This window comes from Capra hircus, chromosome 19, assembly GCF_001704415.2.
Source record: "Capra hircus breed San Clemente chromosome 19, ASM170441v1, whole genome shotgun sequence".
NCBI lineage: Eukaryota > Metazoa > Chordata > Mammalia > Artiodactyla > Bovidae > Capra > Capra hircus.
This window is the reverse complement of record NC_030826.1, coordinates 36155360-36174923: the sequence shown is the minus strand read 5'-3', so window position 1 is coordinate 36174923 and position 19564 is coordinate 36155360. Positions and strand designations below refer to the sequence as shown.

The following is a 19564-nucleotide window of genomic DNA, read 5'->3' as shown; positions in this document are numbered from 1 at the left end:
CAACTGGGAGCGCCGAAGCGGGAGGGGACCGTGAGGAACAGAATCGCCCTGGTCCTGGCCATCGTGGCTCACAGCATTGCCAAGGGGACAGACGAGCAGAGAGGCCCTCAGGAGAGCGGCCCGTGAGCCTGGGTTCACAGAGGACCCTTCGGCGTGGGGCGTGGGGAGAGCCCACCCAGGGAGCCCCTCCTTGTCTGTGGGTGGCTGAGGAGGTGGGGCAAGGGCTGTGTGTGGAGGAAGGACTACTGAAGAGGGGCCGCATTGGCTACTTCTGCAGGCCAGGCTAGGATAGAAGCGCTAGTGGCTAGCCGGGGGAGGGAGGAAAAGGGAGGAAGAAGGACGCATAGGGTGGGGAGATTGCACCTTTTCCTACCAGCCATAGTGGGAAAAGTAAGAGGAGTGAGGGGCTCCGATCTGCATTTTAGGAAGAACACCTTGGTTCCTTTGGAGAAGGCAGCCTGAAGGCTGTGGCACGCCTCATGAGGCTGTTGAGTTGATGGTGGTGGGCACAAAGATCAAAGATCACGATGAGAACTGTTAAGAATATAGAACTGAAGAAACCGACAGGGTTTGGGGACTGGCTGGCCACTGAGGGAAAAAGAGGGTCTAGATGATTGCAGGTCTTGGCTTGAGGCCCTGGATGTAGAGGGGGGATGGGAGTGGATGAGATCAGACTTGGACCTGGTGAGCTGGAGGTGATGGTAGGCCAGCCAGGGGAGACAAAAATCAACTAGCTACTGTACTGAGACAGCGTGGTGGTGTGTGTGTGTGTGTGTGCGCGCGTGCGCGCGCGTGCACGTGCTCTAAGCACTGTACTAAGTACTTTTCTCAATGTCACCCTCATGATATACCCATGAGGTGGGTGTTTCTATTGCCCCCTTTGTTTGTTCAAGAGCAGGTGGTAAGGTTGGACAAGTGGGTCCAGAGCTCAGGGGAGAGGTTGCACACCTCTATCCCTCATTCAGGAGGGGGAGAGTTGCCTGATGGTCTGCCAGAGTTGCTGCAGTCCCAGGTCTCTGAGGAGCTGTGGGAGGTGGCGTGTTGAGCCCAGATGGTCTTGGGACCATAGGTGAGGATGATAAATTTTAGGGGGTAAGATCCAAGGAGATCTATGGGAGTTTGGGTATCTCTGTCTTCAGAATCTGCTGGCAGCTGTGAGTTGCTGGCCAGATTGTCGAGGTCTGGGGTCTTTAAAGAGAACATGGTTTGCAGGCATTTGGTGAGATCTGGGTGGTAGGCTGGCGTCAGGGATTGATTATATAACCCTCATAGGGAATGGGGAGATGGGTATGTAAAGTCAGGGCTGGGGCAGGTTCTGTGGGAGGGTGCCTATAGGTCATAAGACCCCCTGTTCCTATAGGCCATCCTATAGGATGAAATCCCTCTCATCTGATTTCCCTCCCTTGTGGCAAGTGTTGGGCTGTCACAAACCTGCTCAAGCTCCTAGGAACTGGGAAGGGGGCAGGGCTGGACTGGAGTAATGCCTCACATAGGTTTGCCCATGTGGCTTGCCCTTGATGTGTCTCACAGGTGAGTCATATCTCAGGCCTGAAAAACCTTGCAAAGCTATACCCACCATCCCCAGCCACACACTATACTTAAGATTTGGGGGGCTACTTTCTGAAAGGGTTCCACCTTTTGGAACGTACAGTATGCAAGCCCCTCACCTAATACACAGGACAGGCATAGGACCCCACCCTGGATGCTCAACTCTGATCAGATCAGATCAACAGAAGCCACAACTCCCATGTCTGCCTCAATACCCAGGGAGGTCCAGCCACTTCACTTCTGGGAACTTGGCTAGGTTGCCTGAGCAGGGCCTAAGTCACCTGTAAGTCAGGAGATATGACCAGTGACCTTGTGGTTTGGTGGTTTCTGATTCTGGGATTCAGCCACCTGAAACTGTCTTCCCTGAAGTGTTCCAAGGAAGATCCACTTGTAAAAGAAGATGGCTCTCATGAAAATGCATGACCACCATCTCCAGGTTGCCAGGTGATTCTCGAGTGGCAGAGCTGGACTGGTTCTATATGGCCCTGAGGTAACTAGGACTTTTGAAGGGAAGCTATCAGAAGCCAGAATTTGGCTTGACATGGAGACTTGGGTGACGAGCCATCCAGAAGGGAGTGGCCAGCACAGGAACTGACTGCAACTGGGAGTTCTGGTTGAGGTCACTCATCTCAGGTTTATCAGGGACCCACCAAGGTGATCCTGAAGGGCCCTAATTTGGGGACTTCCATTCTTTAGGGCAGAGAGGTCTGTGAGAATCTTTTTTGGGGCCAGGCAACTGAAGACAAGTGCCTTGTGGTTCAGTTTTTTTCACATATAGCACACAGCTTCCCAAAGCAAGGAAAGGCTGGTGTTGGGGGTGGGCCCCCTGCTCTCATCTCTCTTTGGGACTTGTCTTTGGAACCCTGGCATCTGGACTCCCAGACCCATTGGGATTAGAACTGGTGAGTTAGCAACCAGAGCTGCTGGCAGGATAGAGGGCTAGGACTACTTCTCTCTGGCCAACCCCAGAGGGATTTTCTAAGACCCTGGGCACAAAACTGCTCTATCACTTCCCATCCCCAGCTACCACCTCCACCTTTAATCTTTCCTGTACCTTCTACAGGGTGCCTAGTGGGAGAGTAGGGGCTGGGTATCTCCAATACCGTATCTAACCCATCCTCTGAATTCCATTGGAGGCCTTATAAGAAAGAGCTGAAAGTGATGAGCCTAAGGAATGCTCTAGAAATCCCAGTCCAGAGGGATGGGAGCTGGGGTGGCAAATGGAGTTTGCAAGAACAAGGGTTCTCATAAAGCTCCTCAGGGTCAGAGATAGCACTGGCAGACCGCCCGACTCAGACTGGCGTCCCTCACCCACTCCCGCGAATCAAGAAACCAGGCGGCAAAGCTCTGGGGACTGCTTTTATGGGGGTGACCTGACAGAGGGCATGATCCGTACAAAACCGGGAACAATACATACATATATATATATTATATACAGAGACGCAGTCCTGCAAAAGGCGGGGCTAGGGTGGCCCTCGGCCGGAGAAACCGGAAGCCCCCCAACAGCCCCGCCCCTGGCCCCGCCCCCTCCATCTGCTGAGGCCGAGGAGGTGAATTGCACGGGCCCAGGCACTGAGACAGCCAGCTCTTTCAGGGGGTAGGCGCACATCTCGGGGCAGGAAGAGATTGCTGAAATACTGATTGATGGCATGGCCTATTTACAGGGGACGAGAGGAAGCCAAAACGGATGGTACAGGGGTTGTTTTTTTAAAAAAGAACAAAAACCCAGGCTGAGGCAGGGGCATGAGGAAGGGGCAAAAATGAGATGGTTTCTGAAAGGGGAGGGGACCTGAGGTAGGGGTCTCACCTCCCTTGGTCCAAGCCCCGATTTGGGGTTAAAGTGGGGAAACAGAGTCGATTTCACTTAGAAAGCAGGCTGCTAGCAGCGCAGCCCTGGTCTCCAAAAAGAAGAAAAGTAGTAAAATTTTGCCCTCCAGTCAAAACACTGGAAAACTGTGGGTGTGGGTGGGGTGAGGCTGAATCTCTGTGATGTTAGTACAAGGCTTCCAGGTGTGGCCCTGCATAGGGCAGGACGGGACTTGGCTCTCCAGTAAGAAATGTTCCCCTTGCCTAAAATCAGGCCCTCTAAACTGACCTCTTCTCCTCCCTTGCATTGCCAGGCTTGGCCAGGACACCTGGACCCCAAAGAGGCCACACAACGGTTCCAGGAGGAGGTTATGGCTATTTGGCACCTGGGGGAGGGGAGGCACAAGGAGAAATTGAGGGCTGCTGCCCCAGGAGAAGGGGGAGCTGGACACCATGTCCTAGACTCTCCCCTTTTCATGAAGGATATATGAGAAATCAGTGCAGGGTCAGGCCCAGCCTCCAGGCTCTGAGTGGACTCTATCCCTCCTGGGAGGGTGGACAAGGATGGGAGGTGTGGAGACAACCCTTCCCAGCAGGAGGATAAGAATGCAACAGAACAGCACAATGATAGGGGAGGAGGGAAGGGCCAAGACGGCAGAATCTCAAGTCAAGAGGCCCAGGGACCACCTAGGAGCTCCGCGATCAGGAGGCAGCCTCCAGGCGGTAAGATGCTGGGAGAGCCCCCAGCCCCATTCCAGTCCAGAGACAAAGGCTGGAGGCTGTGAAGTCTGGCAGTTTGGTCTGCAGGTCCTTGTGTTCATCCACCACCCAGGCCAGCCCCTGGCATTCCACGGCCTCTGTGCCCCAGCCCCATGGGCAAGGAGGCCATCCTTCCAGCCCTGGTCTGCCTGGGCCACCTTAAGGGGCCTATATGATGTGGGCCCTCTGGTCCCTGAAGCTGGGTGAGGTGGGGTGGAGGCATGGGGGAGTCGGGGCACCTGTCCCCAGGCTGATAGGGGGCGGGGTCAAGTATTGAGGACAGGGGAGGGAGGACAATGGGAGGGGATTAATTATTGTCCCGTTAAGGAATGATTCCTGTTAAGTAGAATTGGAATTCCTCAGTGTTTGCAGGTTTCCTTCCAGTTCTGAGATCTGAAAAAAAAAACGGGAAGAAGGCATCAGGACTAAGCACTGGCCTCAGGCCCTGCCCCGCCTGGCCCCCTGCTGGGGACATGACCCTCAGCTCCCTCCAGGATCCACGGGGTGAGCGAGCTGCTGCTCCCTCCTGCCCCTGGGGCATCCTGGGCCTACCTTGTCCAGGAGCTTGTCCATCTCCTCCTTCCTCGCCAACTCTGACTCCTCCAGAACCCTGCGCTGTGCTGTCTCCTTTTTCAGAAACTCAATCTCCCTGGGGATCAGTGGGAGACAGACAGTGGGTAAGGCTGTGTGGTCTGGCTTCCGTTCAGAGTCTCAGGGTCTTCAGCCCTGTCCTTGGCTCCACCTGGGCAGCTCTTGCCCACTCCTTGTTCTCAGGTCTGGAGATCCCCAGCCTTCCCAAAGCCTCTGGGGCCTGGCTTGTTGGCTCTGGCACCCAGTCATTACGAACCCAGGCACCCCCCCAACAGGACCCTCCAACTTCTGTGCTCCTGGCCCCCCTACTTGGCTGGGGTGGGGAGGGAAGGGCACCACAGGCCTCTCCATCCTCCTGAGGTCCAGGGCTCCCAGCCCCCACACGTACTTCTGCTGGTAGTCTTTGATGAGGCGCTTGGCCTTGCTGTATTTGCGCTCCAAGGCCTGGTACTGGGCCTGGGTCTCCCGCAGGTGCTCGTCCACAGCCTGGCACAGGCTCTGGGCCTCACCCCAATAGCCCTCCAGTTTTTCCATGCGTTCCTTGTTCTCCTCCACGCTCTGCTCCAGTTGGGCCTTCTCCACCCGCCACCGCCCCTTCTCCTGCTCCAGGCTCTGCAGCTGAGAGGAAGGAACAGGCCTGGGTTGGTGGGGACGACAGTCTCTGGATGATTCCGGCAGATATAGAGCCCACTGCCCCCCAACTACTGACTCTCCTTGGCTGAGTCTGGGAACCGAAACCTGGAGAGGGAGGACCCCATCTGTCCCAGCCAGGAGCCCTGACACGTGCTACACTCCTAGAAGGCAGGCCGCCCGCGTTCATCACTGACGATCTCCGTGACCTGGGGTGAGGCCACTTTTGTCTTAAGCTGCGCTCCTCCCATCAGTAAAGTGGGACTGATTCCTGCCTTGCCAAGCTCACAAAGGCTACAGAGTGTGATGGTAGATGGGTGAGAACAGGGCACCATTGCCCTCTGTTCCCTCTCTGTAGCCCTGGCTTCTGCGGCTTCCTAAACAGTCCTGGCTGCACGCCTAGCGCCCATGCCACCCCAGTGCAGACCTCCTAGCTCCACAGCCCAGTCACAGGGCCTCTGTTCCCTCTGTACTCACTTTCTTCAACACCTCTGTGCACTGAGCCCCAAATCTCCAGCCCAACTTTTCTTCGGGTTCCTCAGAGGCACCCTGCCCCAAACTTGGCCCCACCCACACAAACTTATTCCTCCTTTTCTGACTAGCCCACCTCCATCCAAAGGTGCCATCATCTCACTGCCACCCCAGTGCTGAGCTTCAAGCCCCTGACTGCCCCTCCAACCTTGCTGGCTGTAAACACCCCTTGCCCTCTGTGTCTCAGCCACACAGGCCTTCCTACACATCCTTGGACCTACATTCCCTCTTGCTGCAGGGCTTCGCCTCACTGTTCCCTGTGCCTGGAATGCTCCCATCTACCCTCCCACTGCCTCATCATTTCCCACTAGCTCAGCCTTCAGCTGAGCTCAGTATATCACTTCCCCAGAAGTCTCCTGTGATTCTCTCTGACAGCACAGCCCCCCACATTCCAGCTTCATCAGGTTCCATGAGCTCTAGGAGTTGAGCAACCTGTCCTCTCCTATGAAGCCTGTGTCAACTTCTACGTACAAATGTTGGTGTGCAGACTCTAAGCCACACAGGGCATCTTTTGCCCATCACATGAATTGGATGGTGCCACACCAGAAAGAAAGTGAAAGCTGCTCAGCCGTGTCTGACTCTTTGCGACCCCATGGACTGTAGCCTGCCAGGCTACTCTTGCCGGTAGCCTCAGGCAAGAATACTAGAGCGGGTAGCCATTCCCTTCTCCAGGGGATCTTCCCAACCCAGGGATTGAACCCAGGTGTCCCACACTGCAGGCAGATTCTTTTACCATCTGAGCCACCAGGGAAGCCCAAAGGTGTTTATAAATTAAAAGACCTTTGACTTGTTCCTTCCCTTCATGCTCTGCACCTACTCTAAGAACATGAATTGTCACCTCGACCTGCGAAATGCAACTCGAATCCATGCTTCCTATACACCCTCTGCCTGTGCCCTGGGTAGCCCTGCCCATACCTGCCAGGGCACCACTTGGGCCTCTAGCTGGTTCACCAGTCTCCAAGTCCTGCTCACCCTCATGCCTCCCACTTTGGGGGTAGTGACCTTCCTCCTCCTGGTCTCATATGGCCACAGGATCCAGGCTGGAGTCCTCAGTGGGGAGTCAGGATACTGCTACAGCCCATCCTGGCAATCCAGCTCTACCTCCCCACGGCCCCGCCCTGGAATGGCTGCCATAGCCTGCAGGTCTCTTTCCAAAGCCAGCCTCCAAGCTCACGTTTGTCTCCCTGCCAGGAATGCCCTTCCTCTGCCTCAGTCACCTAAACCCTTTCTTCCCTCTGGGGCTCAGCTTCACACTCTCCTGTCTCCAGGCATGTTGGTCTAAGCCCACATATGGGAATGCACCTGTGTGTGCCTGGGTGCACAATGTGTGCAAAACCCGTGCGCCTCTGCCTCTCCCTGCCACACTGGAGTCCCGTGGGGGTCGGGACTCCTAATGCCCAGGCCCAGTAGGGGCCCAGCACAGACTGTGCTTCGGAAGTCTGTATCTATGCCTGTAAGGGTGCTGGCACCCAGTATGCTTGCGCGGGTATCTGTACATGGCATCTCTCTGAGAACGTGCATGTTCCATGAAACGTCCTATATCTCACAGCAGACAGACATGTAAGCAGACGGACACAAAAGTCTTGCTTGTGAAGCATGATGGGTCCACTGTCCTCATGTTATGTCTGAGCAGAGTGGGTGTCTCTAGGCGTCTCAGTGGGTGGGTCTGTGGGTACCATGTACCTGGGATCTCGGCTGGTGTTTGATCTCTGGGTGGTTTGCATTTAGGCTAGGCTAAATGCTAGGCTTTTATGTAGAGGACATGTGTGGGACTGTGTGAACGTGAAGACATCCACGTTCAGCTATTAGAGGCTATAGCTCAATTTTTTATTAAGCAACTATTATGTGTCAGACACTGTACTAAAGACCTTACATGTATTATTCTATTTTATTCTCACAATGGTCCTATGGTCCTGGCACTATTATCAAACCATTTTATGGAGAATGAGGCCCAGAGCAGGAAGTGAGTGGTGGAGAGATGGTCTAGAGCTTGAGCTCTTAACACTAGCCTCCCTTACTTCAGAGCAGCTTGTTTTCCATGCGCCTGTGGGTGGTGGACAAGGGTTGACATGTACAGCTGTGAGGGTGGAAGACTGTCCCCCCCCCCATGGCCTCAGCCTCCCCCACTTCCCGCCGCTCTTACCTTTCTCTTCAGCTGCTGGATCTCTGCCTCAGTCACAGCATGCTTAATCTGGAGCTGTGGGGGCGAGGGCACAGACACTCAGCTCCAGCTGGGGCAGGGAGTGCTGCAGCACTAAATACTAGCCTGCCCTTGCCCTCCACCAGCCCAGGGACCCCTCTGCGCACCTCCTTGAACTTGTGCACCAGCTTCTCGGGCTCCATGTCCACAGGGGACAGGGCATCTTCATTCTCTGCCAGCTCGAACACCTCGATGGCCATCTCGCCCCCTGGGAATGTGGGGCTCAGCTCCTCATCCTCGTCGGTGGCATACTCTCCCGTCTGTGAAGGGGAACAGGAGGCTGTGTTCCCTGCCCACGCCAGCCTCCCTCAGCCCTGATGACTAGGGCTGAGACCAGCAGTGGTTGGTCCACGGCAGACTGGGAGCAACCAGGAGTGTGGTTCATGACCTCCTCCCTCAGCCAGGGGCCCACACCAGGGGCATGATTTTGACTTCAGGAGAGTCTCCTGAAGGCAGGAGTTATCCCCTAAAAGACTAAGACCCCTGAAGAAACAGCCTTTGCTTTCCCCTCCTCACGCAGCAGGTCCCCTGAGGTCTAGAGCTGTCTCCTTCCTCAGACTAGTTCCCCTCAGGGTGGCGGCTCTTAGAGGGAACTATGTTTTCTTTGTAGGACCAGGAAGGCTTTCTGAAGACAGAGGGTGTGACTCCTACATCAGATTAGAGATTCTTTAAGGGAGGGATGTGCACTCCTTCTTAGATTAGGGGCTCCCCCAGGACAGGAGTGGCACTCCGGGGTTCTTCACAAGGCCTGGGAAAGTGGCAGAGGCAGGGGACAGCTGTAATGCTCCATCAGGCCACCAGGGGACGATGACGCTCCCAGCCAAGTGGAGTCCCTACCTCCTCGTCATCCTCGCCGTACTGGGCGTATCTCTGCTCCATCATCTCCCGCTGCCATCGCTCCTGTTCCAGGGTCTGCTGAATTAGCTGGGCCACCTCACTCTGCTCACCGGGCCGCTCCCGGCCAATCATAAACCTGCAGGGGCACCAGCGCTGTCTCCTTTCTCTCTGTCCTTAGCTGGAAATGCCACCATCCTCCCCTTTGGTACTCCCCTCTCAATACCCAGGTCCTCCCAGGGGAGGTGAAATGAGAGGGCCGAGTCCAGAGGCTGCAGAGTGTTAATAATGAATGGGGGAACAGGGGGCCCTTATTGGGTTTCTTCCCAGGAGTAGCAGAGACTCATTAGCCCTCCTGGCCAGTTCAGGGGATGGGGAGATGTCAGCCAAACTTCAGGCTAGGCTGTCAGGGACATGAGGTCAGGAGGTGCCAGTGTAGCTCTTCCCTCACCACATGGGAGAAAATGAGGCAGGGGACTGGCAAAGCTGACCCTGGAGCTGTGGAGGGGTGTCTTATATGCTCTCCAAGTCCTTGAGCTTCAGGAAGGGACGGGATGATGGCGACTGGAGATTAGGATGGAAAGGAAATTGTGGAACTTCCAGGCACCAGCCCCTCCTCTCCGTGGCCACCCACATCCTGTTTCTCTCTACCACCCTTTCCTGGGGGCAGTGCCCCTTTTGGAGTGGGCAGGGAGTTGTCCCTGAATGTTATGCCAGAGATGAACAACCTCTTCAGTTGGCAGACCCAAGAAGGAGAGTCCTCACAGACTATACCAGGCTAGAGGGAGGGAGGGATAAACCCCAATCTGGATGGCATCCTTCCTGCACATCTTGGGATCTTCAACGAGTCAGGACAGACAGGGGGAAAGAAGACGACCAAGAGGCCAGTTTGGAGGCATGGTGGACAACAGGCCTGATGGCTGAGTGCTGGTGGCCAGCAGTGGTCAGGGGCAGGAGACGTGAAGGGAGACGGGGCAACGGATGAGCACAGAGCAATTCCTTTCCACAGTGGAAACTTCTCTGTAAGTTGGGCCACAGAGGATCTTAACTGGGTGTGGGCAGGCGGGCAAAATGGCCAGATGAGGGCTGAGCCTCCTGTCTGCTCCCACTCCCCACACCCCCACCCTCCTGGGCCTCACCGCACGCGGCCCTTGGTATTCCGGAGCACGGAGGCTGCAAAGCTCTGGGTCACTCCCACCAGACTTGTTCCATCCACCTCCACCAGAAGATCGTTCACCTGGATCCTGGGGACGGGTGAGGGGGAGGTGGGTGACATTGGTTAGGGGATCCCGAGGGGAACTGTGGAGCTGGGGTAGACACGGCCCACTTCCCATCAGAAACTCAAGCTCAGTCCCCACAGGAACCCGGTACTTAGTCTACCTGCATTAGAGGCATGAGGCTGGAGGATCAGGTATCAGCCAGGCCCGTGGGCAGTGAGACCCAGGCAGGCACACTTCCCAAGACAATCACACACTAGTCCCTTCCTCCATCACTCGACAGACCAGCGTGACATCCACAGAGTTCATCATGGCCACGCACACCAGCTAGGGCCTCTAGCACACACGTGACATGCAGTCAGCCCTCTTACACACCCATTCTGCACAGACCTGAGCCCACAGATTTCTTTCAATTGCCCGAGACCTGTGTTCACTACAGTCCCACAGGGTTAGTCCCCCCACCACACGTGCACAGCCCCCAGTACGCTCCAGCTATGGCGCTGGAAGCCCTGTTCCCTGACTCCCACAAGGAGAGATGGGAGTGGCCCAGCCTGACCGCAAGGGGGATAAAGCATGGGCGCGACACTTGGCCACCTCCATCCTCCACTCCCATCTCCCCTCAGAGTGCCAGGCCTCCTCGCAGGGCTCCCACACAGAAGAGGAGGAAATGATTTGCTGTAAACAGTTTGCCCCCACCACCCACCCCACATGGGGACACCCTCACATGCACACACACTCCTCAACTGGCCAACAGGCAACCATGGGAAAGGCTCTAGGAAGTTCAAATGCGGGAGTAAGTAAAAGAGCAGGGGTGGTCACCTTCCCTTCTCTGCTCACTCCCACCCCTGCCTGCCATGCCATCTGGGCTGCAGCAGACAGAAGCTTCCTGAATGAGGCAACTCCACCTCTAGCAGCACGACCCCAGTCCTCACAGGAATAAACAGTCACCTCTGCCACATGGAGGGGTCTGGGCTTAGAGGTAGCACAAGGCACCCTGATACTAACCTTTAACTTACAGCCTGGGGGTGCCCTACAGCTGTTCCCACTCCCCCTCAGCAATTCACACACAGTGGGGAGGCTCCAAAGGGCTCACTGGGCTGCCCAGAACTCCAGGGGATCTTTCCTGAGCCCTCTGACCCACAGAACTCACACCTTCCAGCCTCAGGGGCCAAAACATAAGCACGTAGGCAAGGAGCAGCCTCCTCCCAGGCCCACCCCCACGGGCTCTTCTAACCTCATAAGACACCTGAATCCCGTGGTCTCTAGCTCCAGCCATACCTGCCTGCTTTCAATGCCCTGCCTGGACACTGCACACCCCACTCCTGCTCATGCTTTAGGTCTCAACTCCAATGTCACTTCCTCCAGGAAGACCTCCCTGAAACCCCAAAAGGTCAAGCCCTCCTGACTAAGGCTTGAGTGCCACCCTCTACTTTTGTCCATTTCACCATTTCCTGCGTGCCCTCTTGAATGCCCATCTGCCTTACTACACTACATGCTTCTTCAGGGCAAGGCCCTCATCACTGACTCCCAGGGCCTGGCACCAGCCCTGCAACAGTGTCACAGGCTCAGTATTTCCTAAATGAAAAAGACAGCTCAATGTGTACTCTACTAGGCACAGAGCCTCCGCACCCACGCTCTCCTCACCATGGCCCGAAACACAACACCTACACAGCATGCAAGTGCCACGGAGCCAAGGGCCCTGTCTGTGCTGCTCACTGCTCCCTGGGGAGTGGGCCAGCAACAGGCACAGTGGTCTCCGCAAACATCTGAGCCCCACACAGGCACTGGCCCATGACCTGCCCAGTGACCTGCCCCACAGACGGTGGCTGGTAAAGGAAGGGGAGGCGGTACCTGCCGTCCCGATGGGCTGCGCCGCCCTCAGTCACGGTCTTGACGAAGATGCCCAGCTTCTCAAGGCCCATGTCCGCCCCGGCCCCCATGCCAATGATGCTGATGCCCAGGCCCTCAGAGTCTGTGAAGCAGAGGGTGATGAGAAGCCAGTAGGGGGGGCAGGATGGGTTGAGGATTTGCAGGGGAGAGAGTGAGAGGCCCATCCCCAGCCCTTACAGTGGGGCACAGCCTCACCTCAAGAAGCAGTCTCCATGCTGAGGGGATGTCCCACATCTGGTTCTGTCACTCCCTCTTTGCCAAGCCAACTAGGATGCTCTTGGGGTCACTGTCTGCCCTCTGCCCCAGCCAAAGAACTGATGGGCAGCAGGGCGTGCTGAGGGGGCACTGTGTGTATGCAGATGAGGTGTGTAGTGGCCATGGGGACCGGTGGGGGAGCCACGAGGGGGCTGATCGTCCCCCTCCCTAAGCAGTGTCATCCCTGCTCACAGCCCCAGTGACTCAAGACCTCCTGCTTTTCTCTCCCGCAAGACCCACTCCTCCCTCCACAGCTGCACCCCTCTGTCTCATGGGCCTCTGACATCTGAACGAGATCTTCCCCCACAAATAGGCTTTTCCAGCCTGCCCCCGCTTCACAGGGTCTGGGAGTCACCTGGATTCCTCCGTCCCGCTGCAGCCTCTGTGGAAGCCAAGTAACCCCCGAATCCTGTCAATCCCACCTTCCAAGAATCTCTCAAATCCACCCCCCTTCCCACACGGCAATCACCGTGTCCACACTACAGGGGCCCCTCTCCAACCATGTACAACCCTTTGCCCCAAAGCGCAGCTTGGTATAGTCTCTCTAGAATACCTTTCTCACACCTTGCAAGGCTGCCAGTCCATGTTAGAAAAGTGGTTGACATGGTCTTGTATGCACAGCCTTCTCCCCCACCCTCCGAATCTACCAGGTCTCTCTCCTCTTTTCTGCAGACTCCCCTCATCTCCTCTTCAGAGTTCAAGTCAAGCGTCTCTTTCCTTGGGGATCCCGCCAGGTCTGGTCAGGTCTCCTGTTAAATGCTTTTACAGTGGCCCCTCCTTCCTTTCCCGGCCCCCTCACTGTGCAAAGGATGCACTTAGATGTGAGCGTTCCAGCCATGCCTGCCCTCTCCCCCCTCCATCGCTCTCCCACTGTGGCTTGGCCCGCAGAGCCCAGGACCCAGCCCACAGTGCTCGTGCGGGGCCTGGCAACTGCAGCAGCACAGTGTAGCGGGACAGCGCAGCGGTGGGGGTTTGGAATGGGCTGAGTCTGTGTGGCTGGGGGTTGCTGACAGAGGCCCAGTTAGAGGAAGCAGAGCATCTCAGTGGAAGCCCTGAGGGTCCCCCCAGGGCGGAAGTTGGCACAAGGCAGAGGCCCAGTGGCCCAGCTCACCCTTCTCCAGCTCCACAGGGAACAGCTCCAACCTCTCCACCCGCTTCTCCAGCTCGTACTCAGCAGAGGCTGCCATGGGATCCACGTCCTCGTTGCGACGATCGTAGTCCTCGTTGGAGTAGGTGCTGAACACCTGGGGGAGAGGCTGCTTGTCAGAGGCGCCAATAGGAGGGCAAGGGCTAACCCAGTAAGAGGAGGCTGGAGGGGCAGGCTGCACCAACCACTGCGCTCCCCTCCTGCCAGAGGCCTCCCCAACCCCCAGACAGGTTGAGGTGAGGCCTTCCCCAGCCCGCGCTGCTCCCAGCTCAGAGTGGAGCCCTTCCAGTTCCGAGTTAGGGGGCAAGGCAGAAAGGGACCTAGCCTTGCCACATCCCCACCACGACTCTCTCCTGCAGCCCTGACCACACAAGCATGGCCAGTTAGAGGAGGAAAGGAAGGTCAACGCTGGAGAAACTGTCCTACTCATGAACCCAAGCTCCCAGGCCAGAGAGAGGCCAACAGACAGTCCCCATCCCAGACAAAGACGAGGGTGGACACAGACAGCAGGAGAGAGGAAGGAACACTCTGAGCAGAAGAGGGGAAGAGGAGGAGGGATAAGGAGTGGAAGAGATGCGGGAGGATGCCAGATGGGGAGGGGGGAGCGGGTGTGAGACACGGGGTTGGGGGGAGGAGAGAGAAGGGCAGAAAGAGGAAGCGGAGCACCAGGACCCAGCTAGCCTGGACCTGAAGCGGCCAGGGTGGAGGAGAGAGGCAGAAGGACCACCGCTCCCCCACGGAGAATGGGTAGGCTCTCCTCTTGAGGGGCCCCTATGGCCTTGCCCACATGGCCAGACCTCAATCTCCCTTCTGAACTGCAGCTCTCTGAGGTACTCCCCTTATCCCCAGGGCATTAGGAGGCCCCAGGCCCAATACCTTGCAGAAAGCAAGGAAAGCAGGCAAGTGGCAGCCTCCGACACTGTCCACAGTGAACCTGGCCTCACTGTCCTCTGTACTCCTCTGCTGGCTCAGCAGAAAGGGGAATCCCCAGCCTGACCCTCCTCCAAAGAACCGAGAAGGTAGGACAAGGGCCCTGCAGGAGTGCCTAAGTCTGGGTCCAGGCGGGGTGCTCCTGGTGGGAGGTTAATGAGCACCATTTGGGGTACCATGACATGTTCCCACTTCACTGCCTGCAGCGACAGGTTGGCACCACTTGGAGCCAAGCGGGGGCGATGAAGGGTAGCAGCAGCTCTATCAGATGGCTGGGCCTGAGGCCTGAGCAGCTGGAGTGGGACACTGTCTCCCCCGAGGCCCCTGCCAGGGTCCCTCTCCTCCAGAAGCAGGCGCTACGGGCACCCAGGCCAGCAGCTCTTGTGTCCCAGCCTTGGTTTAGTGTCACCCCCCAAGCACCATGGCTCCCACCAGGGGGCTCTAGCTGGGAGGGGCCTACATGGTCACTTAACTCACTGCCCTCAACTTTACAGCATCAGAGAAAGAGCGCAAACCCTTAGCGTTCTTTGTCGATGGTGCAGCAGTCAGACTGCCCTCTTGACATCTGGCCAGTAGCCCCAAGCTCCTGGGAGAAACGGGCCACCTAGTTCACATACAATGCACGATGCTAGACCCACTGCCCAAGGTCATGGGAGCCAGCCCATAGCAGGGTGGGATGAGACTGGTGGGTAGGTCACTGGCTTTGTCCCCACTGCACACAGGTCCCAAGCCCCAGGACGGGGCTGCCATGCGCCTAGATCTCGCAAACTGGCTTTGGCCCACTTCTGCATGCCAGTCCCTTGACCCTCACCCTCTGTCCCAGCAGAGAGGGTCTCTTCATCCCTCAGTCTATGTGGTAGCCTGGGTCAACCAAACTCCTCCCCACCACGAGTAAGCACATGCAATTACACAAACACAGACACACACTGTGACCTCCAAAACACCCTCACAGCCTGTCCTAGGCTTTGTCCTCCCTTCTTTTCTCAGATTATTAAATCCTGCCCCCTGCAGAAAACTCAGGCGGGAGGGTCAGAGGCCTCAGACCACCATTCACACTGCCCACCTCCATGTGTCCAGCCTATCCGAGGGCCCTGGGTCCAGTCCCCCTCTCCAGATAACGATCTAGAATTGAGGTTTCTGTCCTCAGCGGAAGCCTCTGTATTGTGGGCAACAATTGGGTCATCCGAGGGGCACAAGACCCTGGACTTAGTATCAGTGCAGGGGTCGGGGCAGAGAGAGGGAAAAACTGGGTGGGGAGGAAGACATCCCCAGCAAGGTCAAAAGTCAGACACACAAAGCGGCACCACACACCACAGGCGAGCAACTGTCACCAGGGAGTCAGGGAGCACTGCTCCAAATCATGTGCTATTTTTTACCCAAAAATCAGGGTAAGGTGTCAAATATAGACAGTCAGAGGCTCAGGACTAAAAGACCAAACTCAACCTCTGAGGGGATCAGGCAGCTCAGAGAACTGCTGTGGCAGGGCCGTGGGGTGTCCTGACCCCCTCAGTGGTCCCCACTTGCATCCTCAGTGTCCCAAGAAACACCCCATATCCTTCAGTTCTCTGCCTCCAGGATCCCAGCACTTCAGAAAAGGAGAGGAGAGGCAAAAAGGCTTGTGAGGTCACAGCCTGGGGGAAGGGGCTGGCCTGAGTGGCGAGCTGCACTTCCCAGGCCCCCTGGGGTGGGAGGTGGAAGAGGAACAGAGGTTAAGATGCTGGGGCAGGTGGGAGGAAATGGGCAGCTTCAGTGTCCAGGAGTTATGGAAATTTCAGTCAAACAGAGGGGGGGTTTGACTGGGGAGGGGTAAAGGCTGAACTTTCCTTGGCCTTGACACCCCCCTACAGCAGACTTGGACTTGGGCACAGCTGAGCTAGGGGTGGTGAGAAAAAGTCTTTAAGCTGAATGTGCCAGCCAAGAATAGAGGGTAGTGCACTGCAGGCGGATTCTTTACCATCTGAGCCACCAGGGAAGCCTCAGGAAACTGGGGGCTGGGGTTCTTAATTCTCCCAGGGATCTCTCCCAGCACTCTCCTGAGGATCTGAGGGCACTGGCACAACCCACAAACCAATCACCAACAGTGTATGTGCCCCCCAAAAGGGAGGATCTTCTGTCCTTTCAGGGTACCCAGAGAATGAGGCAAGAGCGGTTGGTGCCTGCCAACACCAAGAGCAAAAGCAGGAGGCTGCTGCCAGGCACCTGGGAGTTTCCCAGCCCCACCCCCTCCTCCTCCATACCCTGCTGAAGGCCTAGGCTCCCCAAAACCCACATAAAGTGCCTGCCTATGTAACCTTGTACCCCCACCTCGGGAGCTGGCCCAGCACAGACCCCAGGGAACAGGGCCCCCAGTCACATGGTCCCAGCTCAGCTCAACCTCAGAGACCTGCTTCCCTCTTTCACTTCTGCAAAGTTGGGGTGAGGGCTACAGCCAGTTTGAAGGAGGGGCTGCACCTTCGTTTTGGGAAGTTTCTGGCTCCTCCACCCCCGTGTGCAGCTCTGGTGCAGGAGGAAAGCAGGGGTGTTTCTAAGCTCCTCATGCCCCTCCGATCCAGAGCAGAGTAAGGACCAAAGCGGGGGTGCTCTTCTGAGGTCACAGGTACACACAGACACACACACACACCTTCCCACCACTTAAGCCCACGCCTCTGGCAGTCTCCGGAGGGAGAATGTCTGGAAAAGGAAGGGAAAGCAGGTGTCCCAGGACCGGCGCAGGGCAGGGTGGGGAAGCAGGCAGAGGAACCCGAGGGCAGGTCAGGGCAGGCCACCTCATCTCAGGCCTAAATATTCTCCCCCGCTGACAAACAGCTGGAAGTCCCCCACGCCCCCCTCAGGGAGGTAACTTCTGGGAAGGGGGCTGGGTGACAGGGCTGACTCAGCCTGCCAAAGCCGGCTGGCTGGCGAGGCGGGGGCGACTGCGCGCACGTGGCAGGGGCGGCGCGGGGGCGGGGAGGGGGGCTCACTCACTTGGATGGGCGCTGTACTGAAATGGATCTTTCGGCTCGGGGCCGGGTCCTCTTCTTCCGAGAGCCCTGGGATCTCCACGCACCCCGACTCGGGCTCGTAGGGGGGCTCCCCCTCCTCCTCCTCTTCGTCGTCCTCCTCCAGGGCACTGCCCCCAGAGTCCTCCCCCAGCCCACTGTAGGCGCTCACGTCCACCAAGTCCGCCTCCGAGAAGTCCTCCTTTTTGGACTCGTCTATGTCCTCGGGGGCCACGTCCGGGGCCCGGCCATTGCCCACCCCCTTTTCAGGCACCGCCACGGTCGCCGCCTCCTCCTCGGGAGCCGCCTGAGCCTTCTGCTCCTCAGGCGCCGGGCTAGCGGTGGTTGCCAAGGCGCTGCCATTCTCCAGGGCCGCGTGGACTGTCACCTCCGCCTGGATCACCTCTGTGGGCGCTGCCTCGGCCTCCGACTCCCCGCTCTCCTCCACCTCCACCGGCTTAATCTTGCGCACCTCCCGGGGCTTGGGGGGCGGCCGGGCGGGGGCCACTCGGTGCTGCGGGGGCTGCTGCCCTCCGGGGCCGCGCTCCTTCTCGGCTGGGGCATCCCCCGACGGGGCGGGCGGTGGCGGGGGCGGCTGAAACACCCGGGACCGCTTACTGACCAGCTTCGAGTTGACCTGGGGAATCCCGGCGGCCGCGGCCCTGGGCAGCCCGGGCCCGCGGTGGAGGCCGGTCCTCGAGTCGGCCTTCTCAAAGACAGCGCTTAGCTGGCTGACCGTCGGAGACACGGCGTCGGCGTCCAGCTTGTCCAGCGCCTCGGTACTGCCGTTGAAGCGCACCACGACGTCCAGCTTCCGGTCCTGCAGGCCGGCGCGCTCCTGCCTCAGCAGCCGCCGCGCCGCGGCCTCCTTGTCGCCGCCCGCGGCCGCGGGGACGCTCCGTTCGAACAGCTTCCGCGTCTCCTGCAACCGGGACGGCGGGTGTGGCGGCGGCGCGGGCTGCGCGGAGGGCGCGGGCTTGGAGTCGAAGCGGCTCACGCGCTCCGATACGCTGGTGCCCAGCTTCAACAGGGCGCTATGGTCCACGTTCTCGTTCAGGCTGCTGGCCCGCGGCAACGACAAGCGCACACCGCGCTCGGGCGCCCGCAGGGCCTCGGTGGGGCCCGCGCCGCCGCTCGCATCACCCGGCGCGCCCGCCGTCGTGCCCATCTGCAGGAACATACTTTTGATGCGATGTACGTTGGAGCCATATTTCTTGTGGTGGGCTGCCTTGGGTGCCTCGTCGGGCCCGGGCGCGTCGGGAGGTTTCAGAGCCTGGATGCCCGCCTCGTAGGCGCTGCGGTGCGGGGAGGCGCTCCGGAGGGGACCCCCAGGCCCCCGTGGCTCCGTCTTCATCATAGTGGGGGGAGCTGGGTTCACATCCCAACGCTTCCCGCTCCCCCCTTCCAACAGGCGGCGGGCCAAGTCGGGACCACCGCCCCCTCCCCCAGAGAAAAGGAACCCCGAAAGGCCTTTTTAAAGCCTCCCCCCAAAACCAAGCTACCCAAAACAGTTAACCTCGCTTTAAAGAAAAAAAAGGAAAAAAAGAATCTCCGAGCGCCCGGTGCGGATCGCCTCCCCCAACCAAGCTGCCAAAGACAGCCCGCCCTTCTACCAAAGCCCGAGCGGCCTGGTATGGTGGCCCCCACCCAAATTAGAAAAGCGGCGCTCGGAGCCGGTGGGACCGCTTGCCCTGCAGCAGCGGAGGCGCCCGCTCACATCGTCCAAGGCGGTGTCAGCGGGGCTGGTAGCCCCGGCACCCCCTACCCCGGTCGGGGGCCTTGGCTCTCCAGGGGCCCGGCACCCGGGCGCCCATAGCTGCTCGGCCGGCCCGGGCCGCTCCGCCGCCGCCGCCGCCGCGCCACCCTCCCTCCCTCCCTCCCCCCCGCGCCCCGAGCCTCGGTCTTTCTCTGGCTCTGCCCGAGCGGCGGCTGCCGGAGACCAAGCGGCTGCCCTTCTCGCCGCCGCCGCTGGGGGACTGGCATCTCTGGGTCCTAAAGGGATCGGATTTCCGGGACCGGAGCCTGTGAGCCCTCCCCTTCCCCTCCACCCCAATGCATACTCCTCCCCTACAGGCCCTCGCCATAGCCTTCCGCTGACCCCAGTGGTTGGCCAGTCTTCTTCAACCCTTCCATCCCAACCTCTGACTGTAGCTTCTCACAACATATATAACCTCAACCCCCCATTAAATATTAAGTAAGTGTGTTAGTCCCTCAGTCGTGTCGACTCTGCGACCCTATGGACTGTAGC

The 19564-nt window shown here is 58.3% G+C and overlaps 1 protein-coding gene across 1 annotated transcript; it reads right to left on the bottom strand.

The window, feature by feature from the left end:
* PPP1R9B (protein phosphatase 1 regulatory subunit 9B) lies at positions 2895-19150 on the bottom strand. Its single transcript, XM_018064898.1, has 10 exons — positions 17303-19150; positions 13373-13505; positions 11968-12088; positions 10039-10143; positions 8903-9038; positions 8173-8325; positions 8009-8062; positions 5093-5322; positions 4666-4762; positions 2895-4506 (listed from the first exon to the last, which is right to left on the bottom strand). The coding sequence occupies exons 1-10, from the start codon at positions 18671-18673 to the stop codon at positions 4453-4455; spliced, it is 2454 nt and encodes an 817-aa protein (XP_017920387.1). The 5' UTR covers positions 18674-19150; the 3' UTR covers positions 2895-4452.

Excerpts from the sequence above, each read along its gene's own strand:
- PPP1R9B (XM_018064898.1), bottom strand. The coding sequence starts at position 18,673 with ATGATGAAGACGGAGCCACGGGGGCCTGGGGGTCCCCTCCGGAGCGCC. Across the intron at positions 10,144-11,967 it reads GCAGCCCATCGGGACGGCAG|GATCCAGGTGAACGATCTTC; the intron begins GTACCGCCTCCC and ends ACCCGTCCCCAG. Across the intron at positions 8,063-8,172 it reads TGGTGCACAAGTTCAAGGAG|CTCCAGATTAAGCATGCTGT; the intron begins GTGCGCAGAGGG and ends TCGCCCCCACAG.